This window comes from Marmota monax, unplaced genomic scaffold (assembly GCF_021218885.2).
Source record: "Marmota monax isolate L192 unplaced genomic scaffold, Marmota_monax_Labrador192_F-V1.1 WCK01_AAM20220418_F8-fsc00132, whole genome shotgun sequence".
Taxonomy (NCBI): Eukaryota; Metazoa; Chordata; class Mammalia; order Rodentia; family Sciuridae; genus Marmota; species Marmota monax.
In genome coordinates, this window is record NW_026695199.1 from 4,154,588 (window position 1) to 4,172,834 (window position 18,247).

Below are 18,247 nucleotides of genomic sequence, written 5' to 3' on the forward strand. Positions count from 1 at the left end.
GAAAGGAGACAGGAAATCATGTAAACATTCCTTGAACTCCTTGAAAGTTCAGAAAGCTTCTCATTTAAGGGGAAAATCCTGACAAAAGCATACTATATCACAAGGGATCTTAAAAAAAATTGTATTGCAGTTCATGTATACTTCAACTTATTAATTTTAAAGAGCTGAATATCTCTGCTCTAATTTTCAAGCCAGGTAAAATGGCCCATTACTTTACAAATAAATATCCCTTATAAATTGGCTATAGATTACTGAATAACTAAAATGATTGTAAAATAAATCATGTTCTGTATCTCATGTTGCCAGATCCAAACATTGAATATCACTTCATTGTACTAAGCTCACTGAATATCCACATTCTCATACATATATGACCTGTATACAGTGCTCTTTGTTTAACTTTTGTGGTGAGTTAGAGGCCTGTTTTTGAAGCAATCCAGCGTCGGTAATAAGTTACTTGTGTGTAGACTCCAGGTTTGTTCTTTTGACCACAGTTATCTCCCCAGCTTACAATTCCAATGAGATACCAGGTATCTTTAAGATCTTTTATAACTAATGGTCCCCCAGAATCACCCTGAAAATTTAAAAAAAAGGAGAAAGAAATTAGGTTGACATTAAGCTTATTATTTATTTCAATGAACTACGTTTTATTATTAGACAGAAGACAGTATTTTATTATAGCTAACAATGCAGAATAATTAACTGAAACATGAAATTAAAAATTATAAATAGCTTTAAGGTTCAATTTCCATATCTTTATATTATTATTTTTTGTACAGAATACATAGTTAAAAGGAAAAATGAATATGAAGAATTTTATGTCTCACTTTCATTATTCAGCCTGTTTCCCGAGGAGTAGCCACTTCATGCTGGTTTAATAATTTCTTAGAATATCTGATTCCTTATCACTAAATAATATGCTCAAATGAATATTTCATAGATTTAGACTGTATATATTTATTTTCTGTTATATAGGTGAAGATTTAGCTGTTTTACAACCACTTCACAATTTTTCCTCACCATATCTTCATGTTATGTATCTCCATTTTGGATTAAATTAAAACACTATGTTTACTTTAATCTCACTTAGTAAATGCCATTTATTAGTGAATCAAGCAACGTATTTTGATTATGTTACATTTGACATTTGTTGGGCAGAGTTTGGTTTCCTAGAATTAATAATACACTTTTTTTTCTTCTTCTTCTCCTTCTTCTTCCTTGTTTTGGGGGTGCGGGGTGGGTACTGGGGATTGAACCTAGGGGTGCTTAACCACTGAGCCATATCCTCAGCCTTTTAAAAAATTTATTATTATTATTCATTTTGAGACAGGGTCTCACTAAGTTGCTTAGGTCCTTGCTAAGTTCCTGAGGTTGGTCTTGAGTTTGTGATCCTCCTGCCTTAGCTTCCTGAGTCACTGGCAAGTGACACCATTCTGGGCTATTCTTTGGCTAATTTTCCATGTACTTTGGCAAATGTTTAATGTTTCAAAAAATCTATGTAGATCTAACAGTAATATTTACTAGTACTCAAGGATATCAGAGAACATGTCAGTTCTGGAGACTGAGCCCAGGAGTGCTTTACCATTGAGGTACATTCCCAGCTCTTTTTATTTTTAATCTGAAGACAGGATTTCTCTAAGTTGCTTAGAGCCTCTTAAAACTTGAGATTCTTTTACCTTAGCCTCCTGAATCACTGTGATTATATGCTATGCCACCACAGGAACACATCAGTTGTTTACTTCTTCTGAAGATGTTCCCCATCTCAGCATACACATACTTGCTCAATTTCCCTCTGTTTCCTTCATACTCACACACACACACACACACACACACACACACACACCCCTTCCTTTTATAATGACTTAGATTGGTTACTCTAAACTTGGTGTAGAGATAATCCCGAGACTGCGTAGCCATCACCATTCTTTTGTGTTGATTTCATAATGCTTTGGGTTCCTTAACTTCCATTTTCTTGATTTTTCTTCCTCATTTTGATAAAGTATCCTACCAGGGAGTTTCCTAAGAAAGAGGTGCTTCCAAAGTTCTTATTACCTGTTTGAAAAGGCAGGGCACAAAGGCACCAAGGTGCTATATTACAGAAAACTATAAGTGCCAAACAAAGGGCCCAGTTAGTAACAGAAGAGAACAGAGACAAAGAACATAGTGGGGGTAGACTTAGAAGCTTTCAAACACACACACACATAAAAAGAGGATTTATGCTCTTTAAAAATAAAATTTATAAAATAATATATATATATATATATATATAACCTAGATACCCTTAAATAGATGAATGGATAAAGAAATGGTAATACATATATACAATGGAATATTATTCAGCATCAAAAGAGAATAAAAATATGGAACTTGCAGGTAAATGATGGAGTTGGAGAATATCATGCTAAGTGAAGTAAGCCAGCCTCCCAAAAACCAAAGGCTGAATGTTTTCTCTGATAAGCGGATGCTGGTCCATAACGGGGCAGGGGATGTGATGAGTGGAAAAACTTTGGATTGGGCAAAGGGGAGCGAGAGAAAGGGTGGGGGCATGGGTTAGGAAAGATGGTAGAATGAGACAGACATCATTACCCTAGGTACATGTATGATTGCAGGAATGGTGTGACTCTACTTTGTGTATAAACAGAGAAGTGAAAAATTGTGCTCCATTTGTGTACAACGAATTGAAGAACATTCTGTTGTCATTTATAACTGGTTATAATATATTAAAAAGAGAAAGATCTTTATTCTAAAAATTATAAAACACTGATGAAAGGATTGCAAGAAGTACAAATAAATGGAAAGATATTCAATGTGCATGGACTGAAAAAATAAGTATTGCTAAAATGTCCATACAACCCAAAGTGATTTATACAGTCAATGAAATCTCTGCCCAAATTCCAATGGCATTCTTCAAAGAAATAGAAAAAAACAAAAACAAAATCCTAAGATTCATATGGAATTACAAGAGACTAAAATTGCTAAATCAGTATTGAACAAGAAGAACAAAATTAAAAGCATTGTAAATCCTGATTTCAAAGTATATCACAAAGCCATAGTAATCCAAACTATATGATCCTGGCATTAAAACAGACACAAAAAATCAATGGAATAGAATTGAGAGCCCAGAAATAAACCTACACATCCAGAGTCAACTACTATTTGACAAGAGAACCAAGAATATGCAGTATAGAAAGGAAAGGATAGTCTCTTCAGTAAACAGTGTTGGGAAAATTAGGTAGCTTCAAGCAAAATAATGAAACTGGACCCTTACGTAGCTTAAAAGAGTTAACTTAAAATGGATTAAAGACACAAATGTAAGCCCTGAAATTATAAAACTCTCAAGGAAAATGCTCCTTGACACTGATCTTGTTAATGATTTTTTTAGATTTGACATTGAAAGGACAATCAACAAAAGAGAAAATAAATAAATGGGACTACATCAGACTAAAAAGCTTCTGTGCAACAAAGGTAATAAACAACAAAATGAAAAGGTAATCTACAAAATTAGAGAAAATATTTGCAAGTCATATATATGATAAAGGGTTAATATTCAAAATATACAAAACTTTACATACCTCAGTATCAAATAATGAATAATGCAATGAAAATTGGGCATATAACCTGAATAGACATTTCTAAAAAGGAGACATACAAATGGCCAATAGTATAATATAAGATGTTAAGATCACTAATCATTAGAGAAATGCAATCAAAATCATGAGATATCACTCCACACCTATTAGGATGGATATTACCAAAAAGTCAAGATACAACATCAGTTGAAGAGGATGAGAACCCTTGTATGTAGTTGGTGAGAATGTAAATTGGTACAGCCTGTATGAAAAAGTACGATTCCTCAAAAAAGTTAAAATTAAGACTACCACATGATCCAATGATCCCACTTCTAAGTATTTAAGTGAAGCAAACTAAATCAGTAACTCAAAGAGACATCTGCACACTGCAGTATTATTCAGAGTATCCAAGACATGATCTACCTAAGTGTTTATTAATGAATGGTTGGCTAAAGAAGACACACACGCACACACACACACACACACACACACACACACCTCTGAACATTATTCAGCTATTTTTAAAAGAACCTGCTATTTGTGATAACACAATGAAATTGGAGGACATTATTACATGAAATAAGTCAGACATAGGAAAACAGAGTATTATCTCACTTACGTGTGGAATCTAAAAAGTCAAACTCACTGAAACAGAGTACATTGGTAGTTTCCAAGGACTGTGGGAGAAATGTTGATCAAAGGGTATAAATTTTGAATTATAAGATGACCAAATCCTGGTAATATAATGTATAGCATGGATGGTGCTGAATAGATTAATTTTATTGTGATAATCATTATAATATGTATGTCAAATTATATACATTTCTTATTTACTATATATTTTCCATTTAAAAATCAAATATGCTCTTACAATCCAGAAGAAAAAGACAAATAAGGTTTATAAAATATAATATATATGTATAAATAATATAATAAGAAAAGTAATATTAGTATGAGTTAATATTAAAAACAAACTAATAAAAAATGAATTTAGAACAATAAAAGTAATACAAATTATATAAAATATATAAAATGTAATATACAAACTAACACAACACTTGTGGGCTCTCAGTAGGTAGGAGGACAGATGACATCCTTGACGAGGAAGTGGTATGGATGAGGGTGCATTAGCAGTTCCTCATGTGAGTGTCTCAAAAGCACCTCAAACTCCACATGGCTGATGTTGGACTCAGATCTCTGTAGGATGTGTAACTTTGCCCTGACATGTTTACCACATTTTTTCAAATTATTTAAACCAGAAATTGAATTATTTTAATTTTTTAGCCAGAAATTTAGATATCATGTTTTGATACCTACTTTCTCCAATCATATCAAAATTATCCCTTCACTTGTCAATTTTAGCTCCTAACTTCTTTATCTAGCTTTGTCTACATGCTACCTTCTTAGTCCAAATTACCATATTTCATCTGGATTTTTGTTACACAGGCTAACTTATCCACTATGGCCATATCCAGATTTTCTCCTTACTGTGAGCAGAATGATTTTCAAAATGTTCAAATTTGATTGAAAAACTCTTTTAACTTAACAAACGAATAATACTACTCAGGAAGTGTTTTGGGAACTTTATACATATTAACTAATTTAGTATAAACCCCCTGATTAAAAATTTTAGTGCTTTCCATTGCTTTTAGGAAAAAGGGCAAAATACTTCAGTTGCTGATTGCCCTGCCAGGAAATCCTCTTGCCTCACTTGGCAACATTGAGCCTATATGTTCTGTAATATTCTAAAGGTCTTCTTCAGTTCCTAAGCTCTCCCTAGCCACTTCATCATTACAGCCCTTCTCTTTTCTGCTAATTCAACTCTAGCTACCCTTCAACTTTAGCTTCACCTCTCTTAATAGTGTGTTTATTTTCATATATTCTTATAGAAATATGTCCTTTTTCTTCCAAGCACTCTACTGCAGGCATCTTCCTTTCATTACTGTATATTCTGTATTAACACACATCTATGTACGTAACAGTCAGTTCCCTGAAAGCAGGTTCCGTGTAGTAGTTGGTATGATGCATGGCACAAAGTAGGGAGTTTAAGCCTTTTTGAACAAATAGGAGACACAGAATGAATAAAACAATTACCAGGGAAAATTCTGGACTAATTTTTATGTTCCCAACTACCAGAATTTGAATTATGCTTCCTCCAGAAACTATTGCCAAAACCCATCTACTGTTTTCTGGAATGATTTTGAAGGCCATATTGAGAGAACTTACCCATCAGTGCCTGGATGGTTGTTAGAACTAGAAATTTTTCTTTTTGTAACTCTTGGTTGAACTATAAACAGTAGCAAAATCACAAAACTGCACTAAGTTGTGAAAACTTTCCATTTCTGGCTTTGATATCAGCAGTTCTGATCCTTTGTCATTTGGGTTTGGATCTTTCCTCACTAGATTTCTGGTGGAGAAATTAAGTTCTCTCTCTTCTTATTCTGCATATCAGGCATGGAATTTATTGAGTTCCAGATCAATATGCCATTGATGCTTGAACTTCTATTTTATTACCACATACCCCAGTAAAAATCACTGTACTTGTGTCTTGGATCCTTAAGCCTGAGTCACTTCCCTGAGAACTTACCCTAGTTTTGTATAGGTTTGTTTCATTATTAATTTGCCCAGACAGGCAGGAATTTTACCTCTGCTCCAATCCACTGAGGCTTCCCTAGGACCACCAATACTTCTGAGGCTTCTCAGTAATCTCACTAATTGAACTCTCATCCTTCTTCTCCAAATCTACTGATGATACCTTCCACTTGTTTCCCATGATGTCATCCTTGCTGGAATCCCTCAATTCTGGCTGCCTTCCTCCACACATTCTTGGCAACTGAAGTTAAACATGTGCCAGATCCTGCTCATAAAGCCTTTATGGTACAAAACTCACTGCTCCTTTTCTAACAGATGTTGCCCATGCTGTGCAGTTTTGATGATTCTGGACAGGGTTTTCTGCCACTTGATGTCAATACTATACCTATTTTTTAGCCACATAGAGTCACCTTGTTGGAGTTTTCAAGAATATCATATTAAAAACCAAATGCCTCTAGGAAGATGAACACTCTTACCTTTGTCAGAAATATATATATGCCAGATAGATGGTAGAGGACAGAGAAAGGCACTGGAAAGAACTTCAGGCTACTGCCAACTTGGTCTAATCCAATCTTTTCATTGTTAATTAGCCCTTTAACCACATATGCTCTTTATGCTGATTCCCCCAAAATTACATGGGATGCCTTGAAGTATGATTTGTAATTATACCTTTATAGTTTGGCTATGCTCTTTCTCTTTTCTATAATGTTCTTTTCTTATTCTGCAATTGGGCAAGTACTATTTGTTCTTTGGAACATATTGAAATATCATCTCTCTGACACTAGCTCCAAAAATGTTCCCTTCAGGGAGAAAATATTTGTTCCCCATTATGTTATTTATAACATCATAGTATTTCCATTTTTAGGATGTGAGCCCTTTAAGAAAAGATACTTTGCTTTATTAATCTTTGGATTTCTGGTTATTAAGAAATTTTAATTTTATTGGTTTGTTTGATAGCATTAAAGAAACATTTTACTTATTTTATTTGGCTTACTAAAACATTTTAAACCATGTATTTGCTATAAAATTTACATTTAGAACTTTTTGGAGCTGATGTGATATCTTGTACTAATATAAAAAATATAGAATATTTTCTGGGTAAGATAAAAATTCTTTTTTGGGAGGTTATGAAATTTACATTGTTTTCTCTCTCCAACCTACCCTGCAAGCATCATAAATTCCTTCCAGATATCCAGCACAGAACATTCCAAATTTTATATCATTGCCATACACCTGTGGTTGCTTGCACACATCATTACTTATGATCTTCACTTTGGCTTCTCGTAGATTGTTTTGGGATTCCCCTGAAGAGAAAACAAAGCAGTTTTAATTTGTATAATGATCATCCTTACCTAGAGCAATGTTGAGAAGACTTGTTTCTAATCTTCATTCTAAAACTGTCAATATAGAATGAGGTTAACATAAGCAGTCCTAGAGAAAAAAATTCTAATTAAAATTTGGTACATTTAGGGATCATTATTTTCTATAACATTTTTATAAATAACTCTACAAGCAAGAAAACCTTTTGGTCCATACCTGTAATCCCAGTGATTTGGGAGGTAAAGCCAGAAGGATCACAAGTTTGAGGCCTATCTCGGCCAAAAAAAAAAAAAAAAAAAAAGAACTATGGATGTAATCTTGAGCCTGAGTTTGGGTTCTATCCCTAATACCACAAGAAAAAATCAGCTTAAATTTTTAAAAAGGCATTTCATTTTTTATGAAGTCTGTATTTGTGGATTTCAGATTGTTCCCAGAAACTTTATATGCTTAGTTTTCTCTCTCTGCTTCATAAAATAACTATCATACCATACACATTTATTTTATCCTTTACATTAAAAAACTTTTGTAAAACAAAGGATGAACCTTTGTTTTTATTCATTGATTTGCATGTGGTGCTGAAAATCGAACCCAGTGCCTCACACATGCTAAGCAAGCACTCTACCACTGAGCCACAACTCCACCCCTTATCCTTTACATTTTATAAAGAGCTTTCACATATAAAATTAATTGACAAGATGGCATTTCTTATATAAGTTAGGTACTCCAGGTTATAAGCCCCCTGAAGTCAATATTATTATAGGCAGACTTTGTATAAGACTAAAAATAGCCCATGCGTTATGGGATTCCTTATATCAAAATATGTATTGCTTCAGAAACCATGACACACTGGTTGCTAGATTTCTGGGATGGTCCGCCAAATTGTGGTGTGATTCTCCACCCCCCCCCACATCAGAAGCATGTGTAAAACCTGTTAATATAATAGACATCATTCTCATGATTAGGTTAATGTTTTATGGCAAAAGTGTGTGAATTTTACAGTTGAAAGTAAGATCACTCATCAGATTGACGTTGAGTTAATCTAAAGGCAAATTATCTAAGGTAGGCCTGACCAAACTAGGGAAGGCTTTCCAGAAAGAACTTGGAATTTCCCTGAGTTCAGAGATACTTTCCCAGTGGCATTGAGGAAGCAAGCTGCCATGAGATCTAAAGCTGCAAGAAACAGAAATCTGCTTACAACAGGTAAGCTTAGAAGGGAATCCTGAGCCACAGCTGAGACCATATCCCAGTTGATATCTTGATTGCAGTTTTGTGAGTCTCTGAGGAGAAGACCCCACTAAGGTGAGTCTGAGCTTGTGACCCATGGACATGATGAGATAAAAGTAAATGGGTGCTATTGTAAGCCGTGACATTTGTACTAATTTGTTATGCAGTAATCGAAATCTAATACAGATACCATCTCAAGATTTTCAAGATCATTTTAAGATTTATTTTTGGAGAACTATTTGCACATATAGCATATAAGTGAATAATTCAGAAATATATTAAGGAATTTTAAAAGTGATTTTGTTCTTTGAATACAATTATTTTGCCTACTACATTATCCCATACAGTGCTGGGAAGGGTAAAGTGAACCTGACAATCTGTACTTTGTAGGTGATACTGTAAATTCATAACTTTTCCAGCAAATTAGTTGGTAAATATTTCACAATTATAAAAAGCATATCCCATAAATTTTGGATATCCCTCACTATATTTTATATACTGGGGAAATACTTAAAAACATTTTTTACGAAGTATCAATTTTTATCAAAGAATCAGGTTTTACATATCAATTTTCTTTATTGTTTTAAATTTTATTCATTTATATTCTTTTCTTTATTATTTACTTACTTCTGCTTGTTTTAGGTTTATTTTTCTCTTCTATACTAGTTTCTTGAGGTGGGAACGTAGATTATTGATTTGACATGTTTCTTCTTCACTAATGCAAGGATTTGCTATGCATTCTCTCTTTATTTTACTGCATCCTGCATACAGGATTCAGTATTCATTCAGTTTAATGTATTTTAAATATTTGCCTGTGACTTCCTCTTATTTATGGGTATGTGGACTAATTGTTAAGCATTTGGAGATTTTCCTGTTATTTTTCCATTGGTGATTTCTAATTTGAATCTCATGGTCAGAGAACATACTTCATGTGATTTCAGTTTCTTTGTGTTTGTTAAGATTTGCTTTGTGATCTGGTGTTGACTGATACTTAACGTGTATACTGCTGTTTTTTGATGAAATGTTCTACAAATACCAGATTCTATTGTTATTAACAAAGTATTATGGCAGGTATTTTTCTATGCTAACCTCAAACTACTGAGAGAAAATGAATTTTTCTACAAAGCCAAAGGGAATTCATGATGCTTCTCTCATAATTATGAAGCAGAGACTGCAAACCCTTTCTTAAGAGGAAACCCATCAGAAACAGTGTAGACATAGTGAGGTATCAGGCTTGCCCCTTTAATCTATTGGAATAGATAACCTGTGGGTAGCATTTTCTGTGATTGGCAATAAGACCTTAAAGAAAGTGATGAATATTCAGTATGTACATAGAGTATTTGGAGAAACTCTAGAGACCACAAATCCTATTCTTGGCTATGTTAAAGAGTATTCCTTGTCCCTTAATGGAGCTGAGAATTACAGGCGTATTCCTCATATTTTGTTGTATATAAATAAATTGTATAGATTTCTGATAATGTATTTTATCTTTCTCAGAAATCCTTTTTCACCTTCTCAAATCTGGAGTTAAAGAAACCCTCTAACTATTGTTAAATATATGTGCCTGGACTACCTTATAGAATCCAGAGTGTGCCTGGGAATGTCCCAAAACAGTCAATAACCAAGTCATTATTATTTCCTAAGAGATTGTTAGTATATCAAGTTGAATAATTTTAGAGAAGAAAATATGTTTTGGTGATTTATCTCGAAGCTCTTCTTATTCACAGTTACCCTCAAATTAACCTCTTAAGTAAATTTTAGAAAATTTAGAAAATTTTAGAAAATTATAGAAAACTTTGCTATAGTATTTGAGTATTTGAGTTGGTCATTCAATAGGAGCATCAATAGGCCTGCTGTTGGCAATGTTTGCCACTAAGTGGAGCTAGAATCCCTCCAAATGAAGCTAACTAGGGACAATAGAGCCAAGAAATACAGTTTCCAAGATTGAGAGCTCAATGACACCATATAAACTCATTGGATCTAGCTGTGTCAAAAGTCACTTCTTACCACTATTGACTTCAAAGGTATAAAAAACATTTGCTGTTTTTGTTTGTTTATTTGTTTTGTCTTTGTTTCTGCTTTGATTCATTTGAATTGAATTTCAGTCACTTGCAAAATAAGAGCCCCTGACTAACAAAACCAAACTGTGGAAATGACTGGCAGGATGATACTAGTGGAGATTAAATCACACTGCCCTAAAAGGACTTAGCCTTTCTTTAGCTTTTATGAGATACCTACCACCATAATAAAGTGCTCCAAATCCTGTGATGTAGACAGTTGAATTTGGTGGGAAGGATGCAGAAGCTTCTGGCAAACAAATCCGGCGTATGTCATCTGAAAAGGTGACTCTAGGATAGAACTGCACAACGGCAATGTCATACTCCCTTGCTGGGGAGTGATATCGCTCATGGACAATGATTCTCTTTATTTCTCTTTTCATTAAGGGAGGGTTTATTGTTGTTCCAAAAGTAACAGTCCATTGACGTGGATTTGCATTACTGGAAAAGGTTAGAAATTAGCGGAATATATGAACTACCAGAACATATGAACAACATTAATTGCATTTAGGCCAATAAAAGAGAAAATACCATCTTAATAATACTTGGTTGCAATTATATCTGTCTTTGATAATTTGAACAGTCTATTGCTAGTATTTTTTAAGGATAAATATATGCAAATATCTATATGGCACATACAGTATTATTCACCTATTCCTTCAGCAAATACTTGTTGAGAAACTATATGTTATCAAAATGCTAGTGACAAAGAGACGAACAAGATATGTTTTTAGATGAGAGGACTATTAGGTTTGAGGAAAGGAAAAAAATCAAAACAAATTAAAAAGTAGATAAATAACTTCAATGAAAGGTTATGAATAAAATAGGGATATATATTTAGGGAAGACTTTTTTGGGAGAACAATACTTTTAGGTTGAGACATGGCAGATGAGGAGTAAGCAATGAGAGGATAAAGGAGTCAGGTTTCCAGGCAAACATCCGAAGATCTTGGACCAGATGGGCTTTGATTTAGAACATGAAGTTAAGGATGGTGGACGATGAGATTAGAAAGGTAGACAGGCAATGGAGTATCTTATAGGACATGACAGAGTGCTTAAATTTTATTCAAGTAGGAATCCACTTGATGTTTTCAAGGAAGGGAATTATGTAGTCTCATTTACATTTTCAAAAAAATCACATAGGTTCTTTCTGGAAACTAGATTGTTGGATCTATTTAATAGACCTTGTATTTTATAACATTTGTAGATGATAATAAATCTGAAAAAAACTCAAATGAGATACACTAAAACATTACTATGCTTTCTAAACTTTTAACCTTCTAACCTGAGCTCAAATCCACCAGATGAAAATCAATGCTAATTAATGATGATAAACATAAATGTGTAGGAATTTAGATTCCAAAGTAAACTGCAAAAATCCAAAATGGTAACACCTGGCCTGGGAGCCATTCCTAAAAAACAATCTGAAAATTTCATTATTATTTTTAAAATAACAAATATGTGATGAATTTTCTTAAGTATTAACTCTATATCAGACTGAAATAATATCAAACAATCTCAGGGTGGGAGAGGTCATAAAAATTGTTTAGTTCTCCCTCTGATCCAGTGTTTGAAAGATGAGTCTTGGCATCAGGAATATATATGCTTGTTTTCCATTCTGCCCTCTCCTAACTTTGTGACTATGGACAAGTTTCTTAAATTTTCTTATCCCCCCCATTGAGAAAGGGCTTAACCAATTAGGGCTTATTAACAGAATGAATATAAGAATTATATAAAAGAATTCTTAAGCACCTAACAAAATGTTCATAGCATAATGGAGCTTAATACTTGTTGCTAGTCATTGCTACAAAAACACTCTCAAGTAGTGATTGTCTGTGCCTGAGCTCTTCTGCAGATGGAGGCATGTTCTTTGCCTTAGAATCACTTTCTTTATCTTGGAATTCCTTTCATCTGTGAGCAGCTCTTTGCGAGTTCTTTCTTGATTCCTTAAATCTCTTCTACATGAGAGTACTTCAGATCTATTAAAACAATTATCATCTGTACCAAAGCTTTCTCAGGAAAAATTTCCATCTTCTAGGGCAATATTTCTCAACTTTTGATGTGCATACAAATAATTAGAAAATATTGTTAAAGTGCAGTTCCTGATTCTGTAGTTCTGGAATAGATCTTCAATTCTTTCCTTTCTAACAAATTCCATAGCAGTGTAAGGGCTGCTGGATTGTGGACCATATTTTGAATAGTGAGACTATGAATAAACCATCCCTTTGCTTTACCTTCCAAGAATCTCTACTCTGAAAGCATTTTGTTTTGTGAAGTGCTCTTTAAGTGTGTCATCCAGGAGAGAATTTACTATCCCAAGTCAGCTCTGAGAAACAAAGAGTCTAACATCTAGTTTATTCTGAGCTCCAATTTTTAAAAAGTGAAATCTAAATCACAATAAAGTGTTGTAGACAACTGACTCCAATTAAGCTATTTTCTGATAAAAATTTCTTAATAATTTTTACTTTAAAGCATATTTCTGCTTTTCGTAATGATACTCTTTTTTTCTGACCCAAGTTAGAGCCTTACATGTATACTTGCTAAAATTAATCATTTAGTTCTTGCTCATTAATATAACTAAGAGTTTAAAATTTCTCTTACCCAAACATCCATTTCTCTTCCAGCCTTATATTATCAGCTAATTTGGTGAACACAACTTCCATATCATCTGTCAGTTCTAGAAAATATACTATCTAGGACATGGGGAGGCTGGATTTCTTAGGTAGGTCATTCACTATCCTCTGTATTTTAAGATATTCTGAATCATTACCCTATGAATAGAGTTATTGTATTGAGTAAGTTACCCATTACCCTTGCATTACATTTATATTATTTTTATGTCCCATAGTTTCCTATTTTACTTTTTCATATACGAAATTAGTCATATTATCAATCTTGGTGTGTAGTCCTTGGAAGTATATTTTAAGGGAGACACTGACAAAAGCTAAACTTTTGAAGAAGAACCAATATGATAGGGCATCTTGAAGTTGGTTCTGTGAAAACAGAACAATAATATTTGTTTTCATTTATGATTTGGAAATTCTCATTCATTTTTATGTTTGGCCTGAAAAAGAGAATCTAAGAACAACTGTTCAATGGATGAAGAAATAAGTTTGGTTCCTGCTGTTCCAGATGAAACAGCAAATATTAGTGTTGAAATCTATTAGAGCTCAGATTTAGTGTTAAATGTTATAAAGATATGTATGTATTCTATTAAGAATCTCTGTATGGATTTATACTCTAAGATGGATTGTGTTATGATAACAAAAGTCAGGTTAAAAAGGTTTATAGGTTAAAGGAATGTGAGATGATCTTGTTAATCTATTTCCTCTTTTTGTTTTTCATCTGTTTCCTAATACAGTGAAGTTCAATAAATAATCCAAGGCCACAAGCATTTGACCCAGCTCTTCAGCTGGCTTGGAATGTTCTGCCCACAAAATCTGCTGCTACCCATTTTACTGAGATACTCAGAAAGCTTTGTAATGGCCATAATTCATACTGGAAAACAGCCATAAATTTAATCTCCTTAGAAAGAAATCCCCAAATTTTAAATACAATAGTTATTAAAAAATCCAACTGGTTATTATCTTGAAAAATAAACTTATTTTTTAAAAAGTCATTTTATATTATACTTAATAAAATTTGTTGTACAATAATGCTCTCAATGAATAAAGAATTGATTAATTATTAACTGTTCATTTGAAACAACTTACATGATAGTACACTAATTTTGCCTTGGGCTTATCTTTTGTAGCAGTATTGTCAAGAGGTACTCTATTATGCAAGGTTTTATTGGGTAGCTCAAGAAGCTCTTCTAATTCTTTAACGTTCAGGAGAATCTCTTATCTAGTATCTATCCTTATCCTCCTGCTAATTACTCATTTGGGTTGTGAACTTCTCTAATTTTACCCAATTTCCATATTATAATGCTACATAACTTGATTTGTGCCATTCTCCCTCATCGCAGTCACCAACTTCCTGTATCCATGGAAGATTTCAGTTTCATTTTGCAATTAATTTGATTATTTATTATCAGCATAAGATTGACTCAAGTGTTTAGCAGAGAGAGGTACTATTATTAAATGGAGAGCATTGTTTGACATAGGACTAATTTTATATATTGTTAGTAAATATTTTGTGTTAGGATCACTTCTGTTCTCTTACAGTTTCTTTATTTAAAACTCTGAGGACTTGATTAATGAACACTAGGATAATTATTATAAGTTCCTTAATTCCCACCAACCTTTCTAAATTTACATATGCAGGTATAACATTATTTTAGAAAAGGATCTGAAAAGTTCTCTTATTTTACTTCAGTAATATTTGGGACACTAATTATTACCCAGAATATGATAAAAACTCAAGGATTTTTAACAATAGTGGTGTCTAGTTGAAGGTCAACTTACTTTTTAAAGCAGTGTGCTGCAGTGACAAGCCACCTGTCACTAATCAAGGTGGCTCCACATTGATGGATGTTACTGCGCTGAAGGGAAGCTTGCCAAGGCCAGGCACCCTTGTCTGCAAGTTCTCCAGACATTATTCTATTGACTATTAATGGAACAGCTCGTTTACCGCAACCTTAAAAAGATGAGATTATTAACTTATAAGAAATGTGTAGTTAATGGTTTATACAAAGAACCTAAGAGAGTACTGCAATACAATAATTGCATGTATCATTGTATAAGCATGCACTAAATCACCATCCATTCTCTTTATTTCTCGATATATTGATATTTTTCTTACTCCCTCCCTTTGTAGATGTGGATATATGTTGCCTACTGAAGCTTTGTTAAGCTGCATATAGCTTACGCACCACAAAGTGGTAAATCGGGCCTGTGAATTTACACGTTAATTATCCAATTATTCTGGGAGCTCCCATTAATATTGTTTCCTAGTTTTGGGTGATTCAGCAGTGTTACTTGACATGACTTCCTCATCAGAAGAACTCCCTCTGGTCAGATAACTAATTGCCTGTTATTAATATTATTACTTTTTTGAAACTCCCCTCCCATCTACTTCTCTGAGTGACTACTTTCTAAGGTGAGCTTGAATTAATGTAGCATCACCAGTTCTTCACTCTTCAAGATGGAAGTTTCCATATAAACATCACATTCACTATTGACATAAATAAAGATGTGTTCTGTCATGTGCACCAGAAATTACTTTGCTGCTTCTGCTACTCATACTTAGGGGTCCTGCTAGGAATCTGAACTATTAAGCACAATGTTAATAAAGAAAATATGGTAGGTTCAATTAATTCTTTTTTCAACTAAGTATCAAAAAATAAAATTTATTTATCTGATAATAAATACGCTTCAAACATGTCCAGCTGTTTTAGAAATCTCCATCCCTCTGTCATTTCTCTAGTTTAGACTGTCATTTTTCCTCATCTGAAGAACTACAACTGCTTTTTTCTTCATCCCACTATTTCTAGGTTTGCCTGTCCAATCTGTTCTTCATACTGGAAGCCAAGTGATCCTTCTGAAATGTGTGAAGACTTCACACTTCATTGTCCTCCAGAAAAAGTAAAAATAGTTCAATATGATCTGGTCCTCAATTAATATTGACCACACCTCAGTCCCTCCATTTTATTCTGCATTTCAGCCATGTTCACATTTTTCATAAAAAAATGACTATGTTTTAACTAACTTAAAGACATTTTATATTCTGCTCCCCTGGCCCAGAACACTTACTCCCAGTCACTTGATCACTTTCTAACTCCACAAGACCAGGTTAGGTAAATCTCTGGTTAACTCTCATAGCACTGTGCTCTTTCTCTGTGAAAACATTTATCACACTATTTTAGTATTTCTTAATTTATTTCTATCTTCCCTTATCTTGGAATTATAAGTTTGAATAAGATCATGTCTTATTTGTAATGGTACCTACCATCCAGGCACACTTTCTGGCACTTGGTAGATATTGAAAGATATTTATTGAATGAATGAATAAGTGAATAAACATATTTTGGGTGTTCTCAAGACACAGAGGCAAAAGCATAAACATGACTTCTCAAATTCTTCCTCATTTTTGTAAAAATTTACAAGATGCAAGTCACAGTGAATTAAAGTGAGTTAGTGAAGCCACTGTCATCTATGAAGGTAAGGATATTAAGTATATTTTGTATGGTCAGTCTCAGATAATGGAGTTTATCTTTTCCCTATGTATCTCTATCTCATCATTTTATTTCTCAGCAGAAAGAAAGAATATTTCATAGCACTTTAAAAAATTAGAAAAGCAAGCCAACTTATTCCAAACAAGAAATATAAACTTTCTTTAGAATTTTTAACATGTAAAGTGTTTTTTCTTGAACATGACTTTAAAATTTCAGTCATTGAATTTGAAAATCAGTATTAACATCTATTTCAAAGTTGTTTTTCTTTCCCAAAGAAAGTATGAAACATAAATGGGAAATTATGAGCTAATATTTGAAGATAGCTTTGATGATGTGAAAATTCAACTTGTTTATATAAGCTAACTAGACTTACATGCTTGGACAGTTAGCTTCCCTGTTGATGAGCTCATTGCTGAAAAACAAAATGGGACAAAGAATGATAATTTGCTATTCTCTTGGTTGTTCTCAATGACCAGGAATTATTAGAGGACATTGGCCATATATGGATTCTAGATAGGTGAGCAGGAGATTCAGGAGATTAGCTATCTGATTTAGCAATATATGTGTGCATTTTTGTTGAGATTTACAGGCAACCTCTAACTAAGTACATAATATATCAAGGAGTGTGAAAGACAAAAATGGTGGATGATTAAAATTCACAAATACTTTCTATTAATACAGAACTGTGGCTTTCCAGTGGTGCAGGGTAAAGTTCTTTTGTATTCCACTTCAGGAGACATGAACAAGCAAGTAAGTAGAGGGGTCCCAGGGCACAAAGCTTGCCTCAAGCAGACCAGGTTGACTTTTGTCCCTTTTACTTAAAATGTCACATAAGCCTTTCTTTTGGGTTAAGCGTTTAGGTTGAAAAAAACTTGGAAAATTCCCACAAAAAAATTGTATTTAAAATACTTCTAGGGCTGGGGATGTGGCTCAAGCGGTAGCGCGCTCGCCTGGCATGCATGCAGCCCGGGTTCGATCCTCAGCACCACATACAAACAAAGATGTTGTGTCCGCCGAGAACTAAAAAATAAATATTAAAAAATTCTCTCTCTCTTTCTCTCTTTCTCTTTCTCTCACTCTTTCTTTAAAAAAATACTTCTAAAACAATTCTTAAATGATCAAAATGCTTTATTTTTTAAAACAGTGTATTCTTATCTAACATCTGCTAAATATTGGTAAATGTCAATTATTGTCAATTTCCAACATCATTAGGAATCTAATAAAGGAAGAATATTTAAACATATATTTAAGTATTTGAACATATGTTTAAACACATACTATTATTTAAAAACACACATATGTGTTACATATGTGTAACACATATGTAACATATATCATGTACAGAGTATATATATATGTATATATACATAA

At 33.4% G+C, this 18,247-nt stretch overlaps 1 protein-coding gene across 1 annotated transcript in view; it reads right to left on the bottom strand.

Annotated features, from left to right (window-relative positions):
• Window positions 1-412: 412 nt before the first annotated feature.
• LOC124082246 (transmembrane protease serine 11A) overlaps window positions 413-18,247 on the bottom strand; it is a 51,861-nt gene continuing 34,026 nt past the window's right edge. Inside the window, exons 6-10 of the mRNA XM_046428720.1 lie at window positions 17,250-17,288; window positions 15,168-15,339; window positions 10,944-11,203; window positions 7,323-7,465; window positions 413-574 (exon numbers count right to left, since the gene is read on the bottom strand). Coding sequence (XP_046284676.1) covers window positions 413-574; window positions 7,323-7,465; window positions 10,944-11,203; window positions 15,168-15,339; window positions 17,250-17,288 — 776 coding nt within the window. The remainder of the gene's footprint in view (window positions 575-7,322; window positions 7,466-10,943; window positions 11,204-15,167; window positions 15,340-17,249; window positions 17,289-18,247) is intronic.